This window comes from Gopherus flavomarginatus, chromosome 9, assembly GCF_025201925.1.
Source record: "Gopherus flavomarginatus isolate rGopFla2 chromosome 9, rGopFla2.mat.asm, whole genome shotgun sequence".
NCBI classification, from domain to species: Eukaryota; Metazoa; Chordata; order Testudines; family Testudinidae; genus Gopherus; species Gopherus flavomarginatus.
The window spans coordinates 61,880,535-61,903,332 of NC_066625.1; the positions used below are offsets into that span (position 1 = coordinate 61,880,535).

The window sequence follows — 22,798 nt, forward strand, 5'->3', positions numbered from 1 at the left end:
TGAAATTAGGACCCTAAATCCATATTTGGTCTAATAAATGAGTTGCCTGGTTTTAAGAGGTGCTGAACGTTGACTTCATTGGGAATTTCTGTTGCTTGATGACTTCAGAAAATCAAGCCAGTCGTTTAGGTGCCTATAGGTGATCTTTTTTGCCTGTGTGTATTCAGGTTTTTTTATTATTATTATTTTATTGCTCTCTCTTTTTTGACTCAATGAAAACTCTGTGACCTTTAGTGATTTTCATTTTCTGTGTCAGTAATTATGATGATTTATAAAGTGATCACTTGGGTATCGAGAGCCCTGCCTTGGTGTACCAAAATACAGTATAATTGTCCATTTAATAACAACCTACTTCTTAGCAAGGCTAGGATTCCTCAGACGTTAGGGGAAGTGTATCTTTCTTTATTTTTCCTTGCAAAGCCTGACCACAATAATTGGCTTCTCTTAGGTGAACATGCTGCTTTGACCCATCTCTTTTGCCTCCTATTACCTGAATGCATGTACTGTACCAAGGGAATCTAAATGGCTGATGCACATTTGCACTGTGGAACACACAGCGTGGGTAAAAGCCACCATGTTCCAAACAGCCTTAAAGTTATGACTCTCTGGGGACTGAGAGTCATTTAACTGGATGCAGCCTGTGTCCCCACCTCCTTATTTACCCATGACTGTAAATTGCTCTAGTCTGCTGTAGCCTGCATAATTATGTGGTGCTGTAAAACTGTCTGCTCTGTATGTTTATTTAAATCATAGGCAGGGTTTGTTTGGGTTTTTTGGAATAAAAATGGAATTGAAAGTTCCAATTCTTTGATAACGGCCAGTGTGCTGGGAAACCTGAATGACAAGGAGGGAAAAGAGAGAAAAAGTAATTGGGTAGGTAAATGGTGGGTAACATAGTAACTACGGCAACAAAATGTTTAGTGGAGTACAAAGTTCTGGTTATCAAAAATCATTGTCTGCCTAGGCTTGTGGATCATCCCACTAAACTCGGAGAACAGAAGCATGTTGCTTTGCCATTCATCTGTTCAATTGTCCAGATCTGTTCATTGACAAGGCTTATTTATTGTTTTTCCACTCTTGTGCAGAGAACTTTATTTGTAACATTGCCTGAAGTTACAGAGGCATGGTAAAATGTCAAAACTAAGTCAGTGCCTAATATTACTCCATTTATTAATTATAATTGGCTTTCTTTTGACTCTTTTTCGTGCTTTTCATTAGAGTGAAATGCAGCTTGAAAACTGGTGACCCCATTCTCCTCTTTCTTATGCATCAGTTTTACATCAGTGCAGCGGCAAAGTGATGCCAGATTTGCATAGGTGTAACTGAGGAGAAGGTCCTGCATGGGCTCTCATATAGAGGTGTTACTGCTTTGTCACAGAACCAGATTAGAAAGTGGCATGGGCCAAATTTTGCCCAAGTGAAGTGGTAGTTTGCTAGGAGCCGGGGACCTGTGCCTCCGCCATTGTCGTCTTTTAATATGGGCACTGGGCTCGTCTGTCCCTGTGAACAGCATCTCTATATCACAGACCATGGTAGTGGAACGAGGCCTTGTAGAACTCTGTTCACTTGCACTTTGGCCAGCTTGGCTTATGTCATTCAAAATAGGCTTTTCCCAATTTTTATTAAAATATGCAGGAGATCCAGTAGCAAAATATAACATCAGACCCGCACGGTCTGAGGTAGCGTCCTTACGCCACTTTTAACTATATTAAAATGTTGCCATCTGAGATGAACAGAACAACAGCTATGCAGGGACAGTAAAGAAGCTTTTGGCTCTCAGCATTGCAAATTGTACATGTTTATGCTCTAATATCAAGAGAAATGTACAGAGGGTTTTTGATAGCCTCTCTCTTGTTCAAGATACTGCGTACTGTAAATGCAGTAACTATATAATGCACATTGTGCTGCTACAATAGATGGAAAGCCCTTTACCCATGTCGCTCCTCGGGGAGCTTTGCATACACATAATACAAAACTCAGTTCATTCAGCATAAGCCAAGGAGAACAAATAGGATTTAAGCCTAGATTAAATAATAAATAGAATTAGTCACGCAGACTTCAGTAGTCAAGGAAGTCCAAACTGTAGTATTATACCATGTTAACATTAATAATTTAAACAGGACTTTGCCCCAATTAACTAGATTAAGTTCATACACTTTCCTCAGGGGAAGAATGAATCTTTCCCTGTTGTTTCCCAACCCATCACTTATTCTAATGGTAACCCTCCTGTTACATTCATATGGTGTTTGTCTTCCATTATTTAAGTAGAGACATTTTGTTGTGAGCTGTACATGGCTATTGTGTTTTTATTGTACTGTTCAGTTCCGTTTTCTGTTAGTATTTTGATGGCAAAATACTGTTATAAATACGTCATATTGCCCTTCAGTTGATGGTTGCATGATTGGAAGAATTTCTTCTCTTTAGAAGGCCGCCTTCTCCTTCCTTGACATTTGTGATTGTACATTTTTCTTCATGGAGAGAGATGGATCACATGTTCAAAATCTGCACACTGTTTACGATGTACATTTTCTATTGCATAATTCTCCATGGTTTAAGCCAGATGCATCTCAAACAAGGGCAAGTTTCTTTAGGATCCACCTGCAAGAGAATCCACCATATAGGAACTATCTCTAACTCAGATCATTCGACTGTCACCTTATTATCACCAACTATTATATCACCTGCCCCAAAATTATCCGTACACTTTCATATCTACTGATAACTTTCTTCCTTTCTCTCTTTAAGCTCTTGGACAAATTCTGAAATTCTTACTCCGTCCTTTATGTCCTTTATGTCAGTGGGAGTTTTCCATGAGTAAGAAGGATTTGGTCCTCGCATAGAGAATGCTTTGTCTAAATAGGAAAGTATTGAAATAGCCCACCCATTTGATTTTTTTTAAAGTCCATTCAATGGTCTTCATGCAATTTTAACCAAAGCTAGTACAATACAATTTTTAAAAAATCAGAACAGGTGATGCAACTCTTCCTAGTAACCTAACCAACTCAGAGTTGTAAGAAGTCTATATAAATGTAGAGTAAATGTATTTATACAGGACTGTCAGCAATGTTGAAGCAAATGTTAATACAGAAAAAAGCAAACTTCACTCATTTTTCTAGGGCAAGACTTAAATTTCTTGGCAGTCAACCCATTCTCATTGTTTTGGAGCTTGAACGTAGTTTATTGTGGTTTTCTGTACATTTCTTAAGAGTTTTAGCAGAGGATTGTTTTAGGATTAAAAAAAGTAATATGGATATAATAAGCATATCAAGGCTTTATTTAAAGCTGAGGTGACTTTCCAGATTCATTCAATTTGATCATTTCCATTTAAATGTTCATCCCCTGTGAAACAAGATGATTTATCTTACCCCTGCCCTGTTAGTAATTGAATGATGTGATTGCTTTCCATCACTTTGGTCTGAAGAGAAAACATTTGGTCATTTTGAACCTGCCTCCCATATCATGTTTAAATTGATTGTTCCAAAGAAATGAAAGCATTAAATAATGTTAAAAGGTAATGAATATTTTTTGGGGTGGAAAGTGTGAGTTCTTGAGAACCTTTTTTAGATTCAATGTTCAATCTGATTCAATTTAAATGTTATTTTTAATCTGATCCATTCTTTGACAAAGATGATGTAAGAACTGTTTTTAGCAGTTGGATTGTTACTTTGTAAAGTATTCAAGCACTAAACCAATTTTTGCAATAGATAGTAAATCTTGCTTTCGTTTTGGAAAACTTCCAGTTATAACTGTCACACTTTTTATAGCAGAACTGTATTTAATTTCTTTCTTTTATGAAAGATTACTATAAGTAACTGATAGCTCTGTAATCTGTGTGAATTGGCTTCTCCATTATTTGAAACAGAGAGAAGCTATAATGCCTATTCAATAAAATTAACTTATTTGTAAAGTATCCATTTGTCTTTATTTTTGAGCAAGCCTTTCATGTACTGTACTACTAACTATTATGTCAGGAAAGTGATAAGGCCTAGAGGGTGAACAGGCAGGGAGCATGATGCAAGCCTATGGGATATCAGTTAGCTCACCACAAGACTTCCTTCTGGTGGCACAAAAGTCACCAGCATTGCATTTTCAGGATTAAATTGCCTAGATTAAATTGCCTGCTCACGACCTGATGATTAAGCTCAAATAGGCTTGATTTTTTCTTTTTTATGTGAGAACACAATATATGTATTTCAATCGATCAGTGGTTCCCAAACTGGGGTTTGTGAACCTCTAGGGGTTCGTGAAATGTTACAGGGGGGTTCTCAGGGAAAAAAATTTCCTAATGGTGGACAGAGCTGTCCCTAGGGACCCCGGGCAGCACGGGGCCTGGACCCCAGAGCCCCTGGACTTCCAAGAGCTAAGCAGATCAAAGCGAGCATATCTACCACACTGATGTGATTTAAACTTCAAGACTCCTTATAAGAAATGGAAAGGGAAGTGGATATTTTTTACTTTTTAAAAATTAAATAAGCACCTAGTATTGTTTTTAAAATTATTATAAAGAACACGTTTAAGCTTTGTTGTAACGTGCACTATTTGCCTGGACTGCTCAAGACCTGAATGCTTGTGTAGGAGGAACTCTTTGAGCTGGCTACTTAAATACCTTCATGCTGTTTCACATCTGATACTCCTTGATGAAACATAGGAGCCTTGTCTTATAACAGGCTTATTCAAAGCGATACAAGCTACAAAAGTGAGATCTTGGAAGAGTATTGCCATTTTCATAATGTAATAAAAATACTTGCATGATGATAAATAGTGTGTAATAAGCATGTCATAACAAATCTTATATTTCCAAGATCACTGCTTTTATAATTTATACTCAGGTAAAGGAGAAAATCCCTGGAAATATTCATTTAGGAGGGGGTTCATGAGACTTGACATTTTAGTGAAAAGGGTTCATAGGTTGTTAAAGATTGGAAACCACTGCAATAGATGTTCCTAATGTATGTGTACGATACCCAAGGGGAGAGGGGAATCAGAAGAGCCAAGAGCATTGACATCAATGGGTCTTAAGCACACATTTAAAGATGAGCACCTGCTGCAGTGCTTTCTTGAATCGGCGCATAAGAAATTAAATCTAGTAGAGACTAGAAGGCCTCCAGGTCAAGGCAGAAGAATAGTATTGACAGTGTAGAGTGAAGAAGGTTGATTTCATTTCGCAGGGTTGTAAGGCACAGGGACAAAAGTAGGGACTCATACTGCAGCATGTAGAAGAACTCTGGGTTGAAGGAACTCATGAGGAGATAGAGATGGGAGACCTCAGCAGGGGAAAGGTCAAAATTGCACTAGGGATTTCCAGTACGCCATTATAATATATCTCCTCTTGACCAATGCATAGAGGGAGCAGCATCTGCTTTGATCATGGGGCGGGGGGGAGAAATTGCTATCTTAACTGAGGCCAATGTGGAAGATGTGATGGTTAAACAATAGCTTCAGAGTGAAGGGGGTGGAAACTTTAGTACTATATTTGCTGGACAAACCTCAGGATTTGGGTGAGGAGCTGCAAAGGGGGGGTCCACAACCTCATGCAGAAAGCAGGCTTGGCACTGCAGAAGCAAACCGTACAATCACAGAGAGGGCATAATTTCTAAGTAACTTAGGCAAAATATGCCTCTACCTGAAATTCAAGTACTTTGAAATGTGCAGTCATCTGTAATGAGTCCAGTTTCTACTCCAGTGAGCGTCCCTAGCTGTGAATGCAGACCAGACAACAGGAGAAACCAGGTGTTATTTTAAGAAGGAATGCCTGTGACTTGATATTGCCTCCCTCATGCAAGCAGTATCTTATTATGCACACAGCCCCATTGACATCAGTGGAACTACTTACAGAGGAACGTACTGCCCAAAGTGACTAATGCTAGCAAAATCTGTTGTTTAGTTAAGATTCTGTAGAATGGATTGAACCAATTTGTAATATTGCAGAAGACACTAGTTGCTGAAGTTTGTGAATCTTTTGGGGGATTGTGTCTGGACATGTCACCATCAGGGTATCATTAGAATCCTGGACTTGGGCTGGTATAGAGAGGTAAGCAGCACAGTAGAAATTTAGGTGGGAAAGAGAGATCAAGGCAACTAGAATCTGTCAGGAAATCAGGGGCAATGGAAGAAGCAGAGAGGCTAGAGATTGGCAAAGATGGCCCTGAGCTTGGTGGGAGAAGACTGGTTCAGAGTGGATCTCTGTGGACTTCTCAGGTTGTTTGTTTGTTGAAATCTTTTATTCTCAATTGGTGTTTACTCCCTAAGGGGGGGAGGGACTTTTATAGGTGGGGTTTTGCACCTGGGAAGGCAGGGTGTTTTGGGGCCGAGGTATGAGTCTCTCTGTCATACTCCTGTATTAGATATGGACTAGTTGCAGGACTTGTTTACTCTCACTAGATGTGTTCTTCAGAAGATCTTTTACAGATCTGCCAGTTATGGGCACAATTCTTTTAAATAAAGTCTTTTACACACACTGTCACCTACTGACTGAACAGGGTAATACAGTTTAGCATTCCATTACACCCTCTATGATAGCAGAATGGGCTATTTTTTGGATGAAAAGGTACACAGTATTCATCCATGGCTCTTCACAACCAGATCTCAAGGCAGCATTTAGGGAGGAAGAAACCTGCATGGATCAAAACCTGGATCCACGTTTGTGTAAATGCCTGTAAATGGAAACTACCAAGCTAGGCATGGCTCTGTTCTAGGCAGATTGAGGCAAGTTTAAAACAGAATAAACTGAGTCTCTCTTTGCCTTTGGGGCTTTAAGTCATACCCTTGGCTTTCTACTGCAGCTTAGGGGTGAGTGTGCATTTACTGTAATTGCAGACCACAGTGGGTGGGGTCATCCCCTCCTTCAAAAAAACAGCTTGGGGGCAGGGCAAGGAGGGGGAAGGCAAGGAAATGTCCCTTCTTGGAGTGTTTCCCTGATTATTTCAGGAGAGTGCTGGTCTTGCCCCCTTCAGGATAGGCCATGGGACCTGTTCCCAAACCCCACAAATCCCCAGGGATCCACATGAGGCCAGGGCTGAGAATCATGCTAAGGTTTTTAACCCTTCCCCCCACCCACCTCACACACACTGTCCATTTCCAGCCATGGTTGCTTCTGGGAAGAGGTTCTCTGGAAATGATGAAATAGGCCCATCTTTACTAGGGAATCTCCATGGAACCAGAATGGGAACAACGTGCCCACCTATGTTGTCTCATGCCCCCTGTCCAGGGCGTGGGGGTAGCTTAGTGTCATGTAAGCAACTGACACTCCTCCACCACAATACCTGTCTCAAGGGAGTGGTAAATGCCTTATTGAAATTCTGAGAGGTAGGCAGGTGGAAGCCCCCCCAACATCTAAAGACCCCTCCCCCAGCCTTTGGGGAGGAGCTACTGGACCTGAGACTCAGCTGAAAATGGAGGACAACTAAGGAAGAGCAGAGCCAGGAGCGGAGGTGACAGGGTCAAAAGTAGGGACCCAGAGAGGGACACCAAGCAGAAAACTCTGGACAGCATCCACTGCTCCTCCCAGCTGTCTAGGGAGCCAGGAGATGCCGCCCAGAGGAACTCTGCCCACATGCATGAGACAACGGAGGAACACAAATAGGCCGCACAATCACAAAGCATCTTAATGTCCAGCATTCTCCTCCTGGTGTTATAGATAGCTACTTTGGCCAGTGCCAGGAGGAGATTAACAAGGAGGTTTCATACTTCATGGGGCCACGGACAGGGTGTGTATATATGAAAAGGTGTGGAGAAAAGTGCAGCCAGAACCTCAACAGGAGGTTCAGGAGGAGCCAGAAAAGGGACTGCAACCTGGCACATTCTACATAAACATGCACCATGGTCTCCCTCATGCCACAAAATGGACAGGTGTCAGGGATGGGGGTGAACAACATCAGGTATGCACCCATGCTCCCGGCTTCATGAAGGAGCTGCCAACTGATATCCCCAGAGGGCTGTGGGACCAGAGTGGAGTACAGGCTGGACCACTGGGGTTCCTCACTCTCCACAGTCAGGCCCAGCAGTGTTTGAAACTGGGCCCAAGTTTGTCTGAAACGTTCATAAGCCTTAGAGAACCACAGAATGAGATTTGAGTTTGCAACAAATCCCCAAACCGGGTGAGTTCACGTGTTTTCTTGCGTACTATTACAATTATTTGCTGTAGCTCTACTAGCCTCAGGAAAAGCTATAACAAAGGTAGTATAGTGAAAGTTAACATGAATCATTAATCCATAAACATTACTTGCTCACCTTTTTATGAGACAGCTATATTTGGAACAGATGCCAGGATTCAAAAATGGGTTGAAGTGCAGCAATCTCTTGGTACAGTACTGAGGAGGTCAAGATCTGCTGAGGCTCTTGATTTAACAGATCCTTTGTTTAAATCATAGCAACACGTTTTCATCTAGGAGTCCTTGACTCTGGAAATTATTTCCCCTTCCTTGGTCTGGCAGATGCCAAGTTTTCTCTTGTTCTTGCAGATAGAGTATGTTGATGGTGCTAAATTTTGATGAGTTAGGAGGATATGGTTACTTGATGTCACTGCAATTTGTATATATATTTCCTATAAAATTGTTTGTGTGCACCCAGAACAGAGCTTTGCCAGATAGATAAATACAAATAATACATGCAAATCACAGTCGGATTTAAAGTCCAGGGACCAACTTCAGCTCTGTCTTTTACTGAAGTCAGTGAGAGTTGTGCCCATCTACATTCAAGCTAAAGTTGGACTGAAGTTAAGTCCAATAACATTAGTTTTAATAATAGTTTGGGATGCAAAAATGTTAATCCCAAAGCCTCACTTTGTAATGCTAAGATAATTTGTAATTTGTTCATGTGAACTGAAGCAGAGTCACAAGATTAGCCTGGCGTCTGATCCAGTTGTGAAGGACTGTGTCTGATGTTCCATCTTCCATGCTGTGTTCCAGGAAAATAGAATGCTTTGGACATCCAGAGGTTTGATGTGTTGGTAAGAGATTCACCTCAAAAATGTTTATTTTTCTTGTTTAACCAACGTTTTTGACTCCACAACAAATTACAAAATTTAAAAAACAAAAAAAGTTTCCTGACCCAAATTCAGATTACAGATGTGTGACTATGAAAAATAACCCCTCCCTGACCTTTTGCCAAAAATCAAGCAGATTCAGATCCAATCCTTTGCTGAAGCTTGAAAAAATGGTACTTCATTAGTGTTAATTTTTAATACTCTCTCCTGCTGATCTGGTTCCAGCTGGTTTTTGAAATGGAAGTGACCCCTACCATGCATTTGTGCAACATTGTGGACCTGACTGGAACAGGAAATATTGAATATGGGGTCATCAGTGCCCTGTCAATGCCATAGGATGTCTAAAGTTTGGGAGGGGTAAGGGTGGTGTCTGTCCTGAAAGAGACCAGTCCTTCATCTTGACAGCCCGAGAGACTGACATTTTCTTTGTACACAGAATAGGTGTAACACAGGCAGTGGCCATGCAAACTTCCCCCACAATTCCCTCATGAGGAAGGACACCTACAAAAGGGAGTTTCTAGTTCAATCTTTATGCTCATTCAGCCCCTACCTTGTCTGTTGAGGTATCCAACAAGGGGTGCCAATTGTGGTGGGTTTAGTGGTTTGACAGCCTGTCACCGGAGAATTGGACTGAGCCCACCAAACTCATTTCCCATAGGCCACTGAAATCAGCCATCATCTGATGGCTTTCTAGTTACTGCCTTATCTGACCAGGTTTTGAACAGAGAGGACCTTATACCTCTTTACTGGTAAACTTGTATCGCATTTCTGCCTTTGAATATTTGTGTTAGGAAATTGTCACAGAAACCAGTATTTTATTAGTCCTCATAGGGGTACCTTGAAAATCTGAATTTAAAAGGTTTGCAGAAGAATTGAAGTTTAACATATTATTATCAAAGACAATTGACTCCAAATAGAAAATACAAATGACATTCACCTCATCTGTATTGTATCATACTATATGTCATTTAACTGTGGCCTGGATTGATGGCTCCAAAAGCTCATTATGGATACAGATGCAATTTAAAAAAAATCCAGAACATTATTTATTAGGGGGGAAAATTAGATGGCATGTAATTATTACGTCAGTTGTTTTATAACCCCTTTCAACTAATACAATTATCTGTCTGCATGCTTAGAAATAAACAGATCCTGAAGTAGAGGGTTTGCAAAGAGGTACTGTCTGTCTAACCAGTGACACGGGCAAGCATTTATCATTATGTAAACGTAGGAAACTTTTTGCATTTAATAATTCCCAGAGACTTTTCCTAGCCACACTTTTTTTTCCAGATCTCAGCCATGCATACAGTAAATGACAGTTCCAATTCAAACATGGAATTATCATGCAACTCTTCAAAAAGAAGCCTGACTATTCTCAAAGGTGTTTTTTTCATATGTGCTTATAGGGCATGATCACATCTTTTATGAGAGAGGGGTTTTACATTACACCGCTGACATTCTCCAATTTGATCTGATAATCCTTGCAACTGTTCCTGTAAAGTCTGGAATTTATAAACTAGAATCAGTGTAAAAATGTTGTGATACCTATTCTGGAAAAATCTTTATTTGTGTAAGAGGCAATTAAAGATGTTTTGGTTTGGAACTTATTAACGAGGTTCATGGTGTCTTCTCCATGGTGACAGAAGTTGTTCAATTATATAGTGATGGATGCTATGTAGACAAATGAGATGGACCTAGCACCTACCGTGAATAGGCTGGTGCTCTGAATGAAAGCATGACCTGGGAAATCAATACAGAAATGGAAGAGAAGTGGGGTTAGGGCACAGAGGATATAGATACAGGTTCCTCCTTTTCTCTTCTGCTAGCAAAGTCTGCATTAATGTTGATAATACCAAATGTAACATAAGGCCTTGGGGCATGCTGAGAGGCATAAATCGAGTCCATTATTATCAGTACAATAACAGTTTAATCCTATTACCATAGCATGCAGTATTCTATCCATCATGCTTTAACTGCTCAGTCCAAGAGTTTCTTTGGTTTCCACAAAGATCCCTCCCCTTCAATCCCAACTTCTTTAATAATTTTTTTCTATTTTTATCAATAGGCCTCAGTCCCAGACAGATTATTTTAAGGCTCTGTTTTTGGTATTTTAAAAATATATTTAAACATTCTCATTGCTTAATTCCATCACCCAGAGAAGCCAGGCTCTGTGATGGATTTTGCATATGGTTGAAAAGGATTCCTTGTTGATGATTACATTTGTTTTTTGGATTCTTTATTCTCAGATGAATAAATTGCCTTATGGTTCTGGAGTTTCTGTTCTGGAAGTCAGAGCTAATCTTACCGAGTGCAGAATTAGCGTATGAGGTACCCCAGCAGTAGCACTGCAGATGAGCAGTGTGCAAAATCAGACAGAGCTTAGATTTATTTTCAACATGGCTCTTCTGACTTTGCTTAGTTCATATTTAATAACAGTTAAGTGGTCAAGTGCGGTCTTGTGGAAACTCTTCAGCTCCCTTAGCAAACACAATATAACATGCAATTTTTACAGTTTTGTAGCATATTTTTGCTCCTGAAATGTAATCTATCCTTTTCAGCTCTCCTTAATCATAGTGATTTTGCAGAGAATACAAAAATGTTCCTTTCTCGGACTTAGAACTTAACTTTATTTCCTTCCTTGTTTCCCTTCTGCATTAATTATCTCTCCTAAAAGGGGATAGGTGGAGTCCAAAAGGATCCAGTGGAGTTTTTCAGTGGGAAGTCACTAGCCAGTCGTGTTTTATTCACCGCATGCTGTTGTTCATCCAGTCCTGTGTCCCACAAGGTTCCTATGCCCTGAGTCTGCTGAGATTTCAGTTTACTCCTGCTTCCCGTAGCAGTTGTTTAGTACATCTGCTTTTGAGACAGAATGTTCAGCAGTGCCTTAAGGGACAAATCATGCCATTATCTGGTCCCAAAGAAAAGACACAAGGGTTATGTCCACCCTTGGGTACTGAGTCATGTTGGGGCCATTTCTGCACTTCCAGGAAAGTAGCTTGATTGACCCCTGCCTGTCTCTCCGTGTGTACAAATGACTTAGCTCTATGCAGGCAGATTAGGGATCTAATAATTTAGCAAAGAGGTTCTCAAACTGTGGACCATGGACTACCAGTGGTCTGCAAGCTCCATTCAGGTGGTCTGTGGATAGTTCCCTCTGAGGAACGCACTGGGCAGCTGCATACAAGAGAATGAAGGGCCACCCACCTAATTAGTGGAGCCATGCAGGCTTGACTGCACTCATTAGGTGCCTGGACCCTGGAGAAGATGCACATGTAAGGTGAGGTGGTGGCATTGGGGGAAATAGGGGGTTGGTGGGAGGGGGCAGTGAGTGAGAAGAGGAGGTGGGGGGAATTTGGGATGTGCAGGGCTGCAGTGACCAGAGAAAGAGGTGACTTTCCCCCACTCCAGGGCTGCGGCTGCTGGGGAGAGACGGCCCTCCTTCCCAGCCCCTGCTCGTGGGGCTGCCGTGGCGGGGGAGAGGGCAAATCCATCGCATTAAAAAGGTAAGACTACTGATATTAAAATATAAGTTGTGTACTTTTATTTGTAGAACAAAAAATTAATTATTAAGTTTTTTTAATATAGCGCTTTTATCTAAAGTGCTTTAAAATAGCTAACGGTACAAACATCATTTGGAAAGATCAGTCATCCACTGAGACACTCAGCAATTTTCATGTGGTCCACGAAAAAAAAGTTTGAGAACCAATGATTTAGCAAATGACTGAAGACTGACTTTTGTTGTTATGAGACTAGAAGATTTGGATGTATGCCAGTTCTCCATTACTGCATAAAGTCCATGTACCTCAGTTATCCACAACATTGGAGGGATCAAAGTTGCTATCAGTAGAGGAACGATCATGGTGGGGAGGGATAGCTCAGTGGTTTGAGCATTGGCCTGCTAAACCCAGGGTTGTGAGTTCAATCCTTGAGGGGGCCACTTAAGGATCTAGGGCAAAAATTGGTCCTGCTAGTGAAGGCAGGGGGCTGGACTTGATGACCTTTCAAGGTCTCTTCCAGTCCCAGGAGACTGGTATATCTCCAACTATTACCTAAAAAGGGGGGACATGTAACACAAAGAAGGAAAAATATACTGTGTCAGGTCCTGATCTATGGTGATTCAGCATTTTGGCATAGGAAACTTGGTTTAATTATGGTTTTGAGTCTGGGCACTGAAGGGAGTGCCCATCCCATCCCCCTTGGCTATAGATGGTGACTGAGAGGCAGGCTCTTAAATACAGGATATTAAAGTGAGGTTGCAGGCAGCCAGGGGAGTGGAGGGAGAAAGGAAGAGGGTAGGAGTATTGTGGCAAATGAGTGGGATTTCCAAATATCCATCTGACTTGCTAAGGGAAAAACAAAGTCTGAGGGGAAAATCCAGAGCCTTCGATGTTTTGAAATAAAAGCTAGCAAACTCTCGTCGACATTTATTGTATGTGGCAATGAGTAGGTACAATCTTCATGCCCCAAAAAGACTCAGGAGATAGCAAAATAGTTGTTTGTCTGTTTCTTGTTTCTCCTCCACTGGGAAGGTTTTGGTATGTTTGGATTGTTGGTATAAAGGGCGGGGGGAGGGGAGGAGTGCCTCTCTTTCCGTTGCTGTTGTGTTTTGTTATGGTTTGTATCTATTTTGTCTCCAGGATCTTTCAGAAATGACTCACTCAGTGAGTTAGCTTTGCAATAAGAGAGCCTGGGAAAATGCAAACAGTCACTTCTTAAAGACACAGGAACCCATTTACTGAGGAATGACACGCTGTACCCTCCAGTCTATGCAAAGTGTCCGTATCGGAGCCATCTTCCTCCCCACCACATCACCCCTTTCAAATCTCTCTTGATTGCTATTTCTACCCATTGTCACCCAGCCTTATTTTTTCTGAGGTACATGCAATCCCACAGAGAGGTTAAGCAGTTCGTGCAGTACATGCAGTAGAGACAGCATGGCATTCGTTTCCCTCCTGTCTGTGCGTGGCAGGCTTGCTTCCATAAAGAAATGCACACAAAGTGCAAAAGAAGAGTATCCTGAATTTAGGTGCTGCCTGAGGGCCTGTAACACACCCACTGAGCTGGAGAACAATTGCTTCTGGCTTTGTTGCGTTTTGGCCTGCCTGTGAGTTTGCCTCAGCCCGGCTGGCAGGCTCAGGCCCACTCTTGCTCAGTCAGTAAAGTTTATTCATTGACACAAAGAGAGCAAATGTTAGCACTGCCAGCAGCAGAACCACAGTAAGGGCTTCTCTTAGCCCAGCTCTAATAGCAGCTCCCTCTTGTCAGATGAATCTTCACTCCAGCCAGTGGTAGTCAAAAGAATAAATTTGCCTCCTGCCGTCGCCAGTCAGTAAGGCAGGTTGATCTTTTATTTACAATATGATGAGACAACAATTACATTTTAGAGTGTTTTTCTCTTTGAGTATGTAGAGTAATTAGCAGGTTGTTATTTAGGCCTCTCTAGCAGTACTTCACTTATAGGCCTTAAGGGCCTTTTCCCATCTGAAATCCCACACTGGAGTCTCTTCCTAGACTTATTTAGTCTGTTCAGTGAGTTGCCCAAAGCACTATCCTGACTCCCGACAAATGTTCTCTCTTTCTCTCTCATTCTCATGCTCCCTGGACCTCTCCTGCTGCAGCCTGCCTCTCAAATGTTTGACAGCCAGATTCCCCTCCCATGTCTGGAAGCCCATTAATGCCTTCCCTATATCAACGCTTATGCCCTAATCATTGCCACAAACTCACTGCAGTTAGGTACATCTGCCTCCCCTGTTTAATTGGCATATGATATAGCTCTCTGCTTTTTTGCTCTATACCTTGCTGTTAGCAAATAGCACAGTCTGGTATTTGAAAATACCAGCTAGCCAGCCCTGAGATTTTTGAGCCCAGTGGGTCTAGGCTGTACCTTTTTGGCCTGCTCAAATGTTGGTTGGGCTTTCTGATCCTTTTGGCCTTCATATTTCTCCCATCTTTTTTTCTGCTTCAGTCTCCTTTCTCTCTGACGTCTCTATCTACACTGCATTTATATTTTTGTAGTTCTAATTAGTCTCCTGTGATCAGTTAGCACATATACTGTGGGTTTGTTTCCTTGAAAACCAGGAGGACTGAACCTTAAGGAGGAGTATTCTGACACTTACAAATGCAATTGCAGGTAACCTTAGGAAAATCCCACTATAGATCCAGCAACATGATCTATGATCTTCTGGGCAGATAGATATCTGCCAAGGTTATAAACATTTAATGGTAAAGTGTTGAGTCATAGGCAAGGCAGAAACCTCATACATTTATCAATCTGACAACAGCAGTTTCTTCTGTGAATTAGAATGTATTAACATATATATTTAAACATGTGGGTGTCTGGGTGTGTAGGCATATAACATTATAGTATTGAGGTAGCAACTGAGTACTTATGGTCAATGAAGCACTTTTATTCTAAACCTGTATTTTCAGTGGCTTCTAACTTTCCCAAGAAATGACCTTTAGAAGGGAATTTGGAGTTTTTTCATCCTACTTGCAAGTTTGAAGAAAATCTATTTGTCTATCCCTGCATTATTCAAACGTAAGGGGAAATGGATGCACTTGGCTGTCTAATGCTGCATATGCAGCACATTTCACAATCATTACATTCCCTTTCAGCATTAATGTGCGCTTTTCTGTTTTCTCTATAGTTGGTGCTAATTAATTTCTGAAACTATATTTTTAAAATGTGTATTTCAAGGCTTCGGCATTGTAGAAGAACTTTCAAGCTAATGAACTATAGGAAATGTCTGTGCACTTGCTTATTTGACTTACACGAGCTCAAGTTGGGAAAGCTTTTCTTGCCCCAAGGGCCAAGCCACAGAAAGATGGTAGCAGACACGGAATTGAAGAGCTCTTGAATGCATCAGGCCTTAAAATTTGAATTTTAACCACTCTCATTGAAGCTATTGATCACCACTTACCCTTCACAGACTGATCATGCTCAGTAACACGGCTGAAGCCAGCTGCCCTCACTCTGCTGCCCCTCCCCCCACTATCAGCAGGCACGGAACAACAAAACTGAAGCCAAGGGATTATTGGGAGCATAAATCTTCAATAAGGACTTATGGATTTGACTCAGTAAGCATAAAATCCCAGTAAAAGGCAAAAAAGAGCATATATATGTATCAATCTCATGCATAGAGTTTGTGCTGATATTAAATTTACTCAGTTTTACAGTAATATTATGTTTAATTTCATCAGATCTATAACATTCAAAAACCTGTAAATGAAAGCAAATCTCTGTTTCCACTAGGGTGGGTTGTTTTGTTTAGATGTATAATAAACCTTCCCTTGTTTTTTGTCCAACTGAAAAGTAATTATTTCAGTTTAGGAGAAAAAATTTCTAGCAGTTGCATAAATATCTTTACTCTAATGCCCAAGGAAAGGAAAATGACAGAAATAACAAATCTTTTTTAATTACAAATTTTATTTTAAAATGTAAATGTTATTAACCATGCATACAAGTTAAGATTGTATTTTACAACTGGGTATTTTTATTTTTATTATTTTATTTTTTTTAATTTCATTTTATTTATTTTTTTTTGCTTAAGACATTGTTATAATATATACTCTATGCAGTCCAAAATACATAAAAAGTTACAGCAGAGCAAGAATAGATCACCATGTAACTGTACAACTGTAATACTTCAATGTAGTGATTTAGAAAGGTAAAAAGTGACCCAGGAAAGCATTGAAATGCTGCTGATAAAACTGTCCAGGTAAAAATGATGTGTGTAACATCAAATTTCACCAAAAGTGAAAAATATGTCTATAAAATATGTGTCCGCACATGACTATGTGTGCGTGTACACACACACAATGTACATACACAACTAACTCTAGTTGTAACTAAAGATGGGTCTAAACCCCAAAGTTCAGATGGAGATCCAAATTCTCCCAAAGTCCCAGGATGTTTGTTTCTAGGATTTTGGGTCAGACTCATCACTAGTTATAACATAATGGATACCTAACATTACTCTATCAACATTCCCTCAAGTATTGTTTTTTGCACTCTATATTTGTTATTCTTTTGGGGGTAAACAAGCACTATTTAGTTATGTTCTCTTCCACCTGCTGGCTATATAGTCATCCCCAACGCTTAAAAATATATAAACCTATTATACTGCTCACTGTCATAATCTACACATGAGCATCTATACGCACAAACATGAGGCATATGCGAGTAACAGAGCATCAGAAAGTCAGTTTGAGGGCATCAGTTGGTGAAATTAGCAACGCAAGTGGCTATGAGAAGGCAAGCTTTAAATATAAAGAATCTTATTTTCCTTATTCTTTGTTCATAAAGCATGCCTCAAAACATAACACAATTCACGCAGTACAAAACTTAGAACTCACATCAGATACTCTGACTGGACAAAGCCAGGTGTGAAATCGAATGAGGACTTCATGAGCTCTCACATGGCCATTTCCTATACCTGATGCTATACTGGCTATATCAAACATACAAAAAGCATTGAACTTCCTGATACACAGGTAATGAGGGTTTAAAGCTGTACAGAATCTTGCAGGGCTAGAATTTATTTTAAGTAATAATGCAGTAAAGAAGGTAGGGTACATAGAGAAAACACATCATCTTATACAGAAATTAGGTGTTCCTATCAAACATAGGCTTTTGTTGTTTTGTTATAAATATATAAGTTTACTATTACCCAATGTAAACAAAGAAATGCTATAAAAGCAAGGAGCCAACTAGTTTGCAGATTTTAAGGATGTGGGGGCACCTCATATGACACAGCTCAGCTGCCTAGAGCTTACCATGCTGGATTCCTTTCCAGGAAGCAGGACAGGAAACTGAAGTTTTATGGCCAATAATGCACTTTGGGTTTTGCACAGAGGGAAGTTAAACTATGTCCAATGGCTTATACTGCAATTTTCTGGTAACTAGAATAAATTTGTATATATAAAAGTATCTGAGTGGAAACCCAGAGAGGGAACAAATTACTGTCTTCAAATCGTGCTGGTTCCAGCTCAACAACAAAATTAACTCCTTAATATTGATAAAACAGAAAGCAGAGTTTATATCAAACTGTGTGTAGTTTACAGTCAATCAGACTTCAGTTTATTTTAATGGATGTTTAATGGAGAACCACATCAATCTTTACAATTTCCAAGAAAACTAAAACGATCATTTTCAATGTTGTAGGCTCGTCATACATCATGGCACTTCAGTTTAACTACAGCAAAAGGAGCTAGGACCTGGGCTGGAGACAACTGTAAACAAATCCTACAGGTTTTATTGTTTGCTGCTATTAATAATTTATTGTCGAATAAAAACAAAAATTTTAAATCTCAAGGCAATTTCATTATTCAGGACCAGCCATATAAGCTGAGTGCTTCGGTCTCTGTGCTTGGAAGGAAGGAAGGAAATAAGCACTTGACATGGAGGAGTGGACAGAATTTGTACCTAGCCAAAGCAGTGTATCCTGAATGTGCAGTTTGGGTGTAGTAATGGGAGACTAGTTTTTAAGTGAGAGTGTTGGATAAAACAACAAAAGGTTTGGCCTTTGGGGTCCGTGTGGATAAGCATCCAGATTTCAAATGCTTTATCTGAACAGTCTAGGCTACTTGAGTCTGCAAAAACTGAGGAATGAGAACAGACTCTTACAATATTGCTGCCGCTTCTGCTTCTGGACAAATGCTGGAGAAACCAAAACTGTCCCTTTAGCTAAGAGAGTCTTGAGAGAGGTGCTGTTCAGATTCAGTTCTAAAACAACCAATGGATTGGATTGTGGGGAAGGGATTCGTCATTGTGTCTCTGAATCAATTTGCTGATCCATTAACAGATGCACTAGTGTGGGTCACTATTAAATTGGCATTAACAAGAACCTAAATGTTCATAATATTTATGGCCACTAATGTAGAAAGCATTTAATGTCAGTTTTGAAACTCTAGCCAGGGTCTTAACACATGACAGATTTGAATATTAACTACAGAATTTTATCTCTGAGGTGGAAGAAATTCAAAAGTTTTGAAGGTTTGATGCAGATACTGCCCCAATTTGAGAATCAAATTGTTCTCATGGCTTTTCTCATGAGATTATTTAGTTGAGTTGTGAATTCCATTGAGAACAGCTTGCATTCAATATTTTTGCTTCCATCTAACGTTACAGAATGAATCCAAATATTTTTGGGAGCAGGTAGATAAAAGCTACAGTTTGTTGTTTGGGTGAAAGAGTTATTCAGAACCGTTTTACTATCCTCTTCCAGTGCTGCTAGAGCAGTAGGGACAAACTTTTGCTGTAGCTAGACTGAGACTGTCAAAGCATTTTGCTTATAAACTAATCCATATCTTTACATGAGTTACTTTAATTCATAGTATACCCGATAAACTTGAATTTTGCCTTCAGTGATAGGTCAAGAACCTGTTTTAAATCAATGTCACCATGTATTATAATGGGTGGAACGGAATTGTATTCTGCAATAGAACTAAGAAGAAAATAATGCTTTCTTTGGAGATGATAAAGCATACCCGATTAAAGCCATAACACATATAAAGGCCATCACTTTTTTGATGAGTACTTTGTAATCATCCTTTGTTTTGAGTTTTGTATTCTGTATCATTATCCCTATAGTAAGATTTATTCGTGATGAGAGAAATATTTTTACATTTAATGAACTGTTTATAAAGTGTGTGCACTAAGCACAACTGACCTGTACAATTCTCTAAGCTAGTTGTTTTTTTTGACCCTTTACTAACTACAGCACAAAAGCACTCTTATGAGCTGCAAAAACCATTGGAAAGTGAATTCCTGCTACCTGAATTGTATTAAAATGTTAACGTTGTGTATTTTATCAGAAGAGATTACAACAGTTGTAACTAGGGAGGTAAATGAACATGGCTTTTTCTAAACCAACAGTGTTTAGGCAACTCATCATACAAGTTAAACAATAATCAGACTTCTATCAAAAGGCTTTTTCCATCCATCATATGAAACCAGACTGTCCAGCCTTATGTGATTTTACAATTCAACAGAAAAAATTGTTTTTTTAAAGGTGAAGTTTAAAACAAATCTACACAAAAATACTGAAATATCTGCACTTTAACCTGTATTGAAGTAGTTACCAATCATACAACTGAAAGAGCGCTTGGAATTATCAACAATGTAATTGGTATGCAAGTACCTATGAAACTACTTACAAATCTATAATGTAATAGCCTCTCACAGTTAATATACAGTACAAAATTTAAAAAAAAACTAGTAAAATTGGATCAATGCAAAGCAGCAAGTAAGATATGGATCAAGACTCCTTTGGAATGTGGAGGCATTCACTTTATATCAAACAGCAGGTTTGGTGTATTGAGTTTCTTTTCACTGTGCTACACTTGACTGCATTTATTCTTTACAGTAATGTGAAAAAAATCCAAAACCAAAAGCACCTGAATTTTTAATATGCACCATCTGAACCAGCCAATCCAAACAAAGTATATTTTCTGACAATGAGGTCTCTGTGACATCACAATATTATGGTCCTTTGCTGTATTATACACCATTTATAAAGCACAGATATATACCCGATAAAGTGGTCTAGTATTAAAAATGGATAGAAAAATCACAACTCCCCTTTTTAATATACAATGTCTCATAGGTGAAGGGGACTTTGCTTTATAGAATGCTGCTCTACAGGTGAAAGAGAAGCCTGAAGTATTTTTTGAGCTAAAACACCATTTTTGTAACACTTTTTTAAAAATGCATGTTTTTTGTTTCCTTTTTTATCGGCGACCACAGTTATGATGCAACAGTATACAGAAACTTTGTCTTAAGCTATTTCTTTGTGTTAGCATCCAGCTGTACAGTAGGTAAGTACCTTGATAAAAGTTTTGATGGGCATCGGTTCAGCTACAAGGTTTTTTCTGTGCTTTTTTTTTTTTAAATGGGGGGCAGTTGTTCAAGTCAATGTGGTTTGCTTTAATATTTCATTGGTCCCATATTTGATAGGCAGTGCAGAGAGCGCTTGTAACTTAGACAGATAGAAGACAAAATGCCTCCAAAATTCCATACCACCTTGCTGGAAAAACTGTTACCCAGTGTAAATGTGTTTCCTTGTGTTTAGATTCTTTGATTAAGGCATCTCATTTAGAAATCTTTCTTGGAAGTTAATCTAGCTTTAAAAAGAAAAGTTTATCCAACTCGGACAGGAAGATTTTTGCAACAGGAAGTTGGCTTTTGGAGCATCTGTGGTGAGAAATGAAGGGATTGCTTGCTCTCAAAAGCTCTTTTTCAGCTGCATGAAAAAGTGGGCCCCCCAAAGGTAGGATGTAACTGAAATCAAACAATAGAAGAGCCTGGCACTAACTTCCAGTACTAGTTTTTGCTTTTTTCCTCACGTGTGAAAAAACTTAACAAAATGCTTCTGAGTGCAAATATATTTACCGAGTACGGTTGTGGCAAAGGTATGTCTTCATTGTACTTACTGTGTAATATAAATAGCCATCCCTGAGAAAGGAGGGAGGGGGAAGAGAAATCCCAACACAAGTGAATTGTAACTGTATATAGGCTTGTGTTGTGCAATCCGATCTCTCAAAACTGCTCGGACACCTGAGGTGAATTATAGATGGGTTTTTTTAAGGTTTTCTGGTTTTTTTATATATATATAAACAACAATCAAGAACATCTGTTTATGGCTGTAAAACGTATGAAATATTGAGGCAGCAGGAGCCACTAAGTGGGACATTAAGATCCGTCTGTCCGTGAGGTTAGACCAGCCACCTGTTTGGCGAGGTGAAGAGTTCTTGTTTTGAAGTGGCAGTGAGAGGCAGCTACTTACTGATTTGAAAAAAACAAAAAACAAAATAAGCGACAGTTTTAAAACTGTGTGCAACACAAATTCAACTCCACAATAAGTGTCTGAGGCAAAGTGCTGACATCCAGTGCAGGTAGGTTTATGGGGAGCTGGCAGGGCTGATGGTGGGGCTTGATGCATCAGAACGGCTATAGTCACTGACAGACCCTGTTCTGGAGCTGCTGCCGCTCCGCCTCTTGAGCATGCTGGGGTGGAAGTTGGCATGACGACGGGCGTGCTTCGTCAGGTGGTCGCTGCGCATGAAACGTTTCTCGCAGAGAGGGCAGCCGAACTTCTTCTCTCCAGTGTGAGTGCGGTAGTGCCGGGCCAGTTCGTCGGAGCGGGCAAATTTCTTGTTGCATTCTTGCCAGCTGCATTCAAAAGGCCTCTCTCCTGCGAAAAGAATGACATGGTCTTTGTAATTACAAGCGCCAGCAATGCAAGCACAACGTTTCTTGCGTTTCTGTAGGAAAGACGAAAAATGTGGGAGGTGGGGATGGAGTGGATGTCATTCCTCCCAGAGGGAGGCAGATAAAAGGTCTATTTGTTGTAGAAGAGGCTGCTGCTGTATTTGAAATTTATTGGGAGTTCCAAATAACAAGTGACTCTAGTGAATGGTTTGATCTTCAGAGGTGCAGAGCACCTGCCACTCTCAGTGAAGGCAAGGACAGCCGTGGGAGCTCACCCTACATAACTATGGCCTTTATTGATCATATCTGCACTGCCTGTGCATCTGCGCAGCATTCTCTGAACCCCCAGAGTTATGAGTTATGGTCAGAGGCAGGATTGACTTTGATAGTGACCGAGAGATGATGGGGAGGGTGGTGATAGGTCGTGAAGAGCCTTGAGATTTAAGACGGGTAGTTTATGTTCGATGTGATAGAAAAAAGGCAGCCAGTGAAAGGATATTGCAGAAGATGAATTTTCTGTTCCAAGATTCTAAGGCCATAAGGGATCATTATAATGATCTAGTCTGACCTCCTGCAGAAGATAGACAATAGAATTTCACTAACCG

The 22,798-nt window shown here is 40.0% G+C and overlaps 1 protein-coding gene across 1 annotated transcript in view; it reads right to left on the minus strand.

The window, feature by feature from the left end:
• Positions 1–20,827: 20,827 nt before the first annotated feature.
• Positions 20,828–22,798, minus strand: part of KLF13 (KLF transcription factor 13) — a 47,314-nt gene continuing 45,343 nt past the window's right edge. Inside the window, exon 2 of the mRNA XM_050966266.1 lies at positions 20,828–22,176. Coding sequence (XP_050822223.1) covers positions 21,884–22,176 — 293 coding nt within the window. The 3' untranslated portion in view covers positions 20,828–21,883. The remainder of the gene's footprint in view (positions 22,177–22,798) is intronic.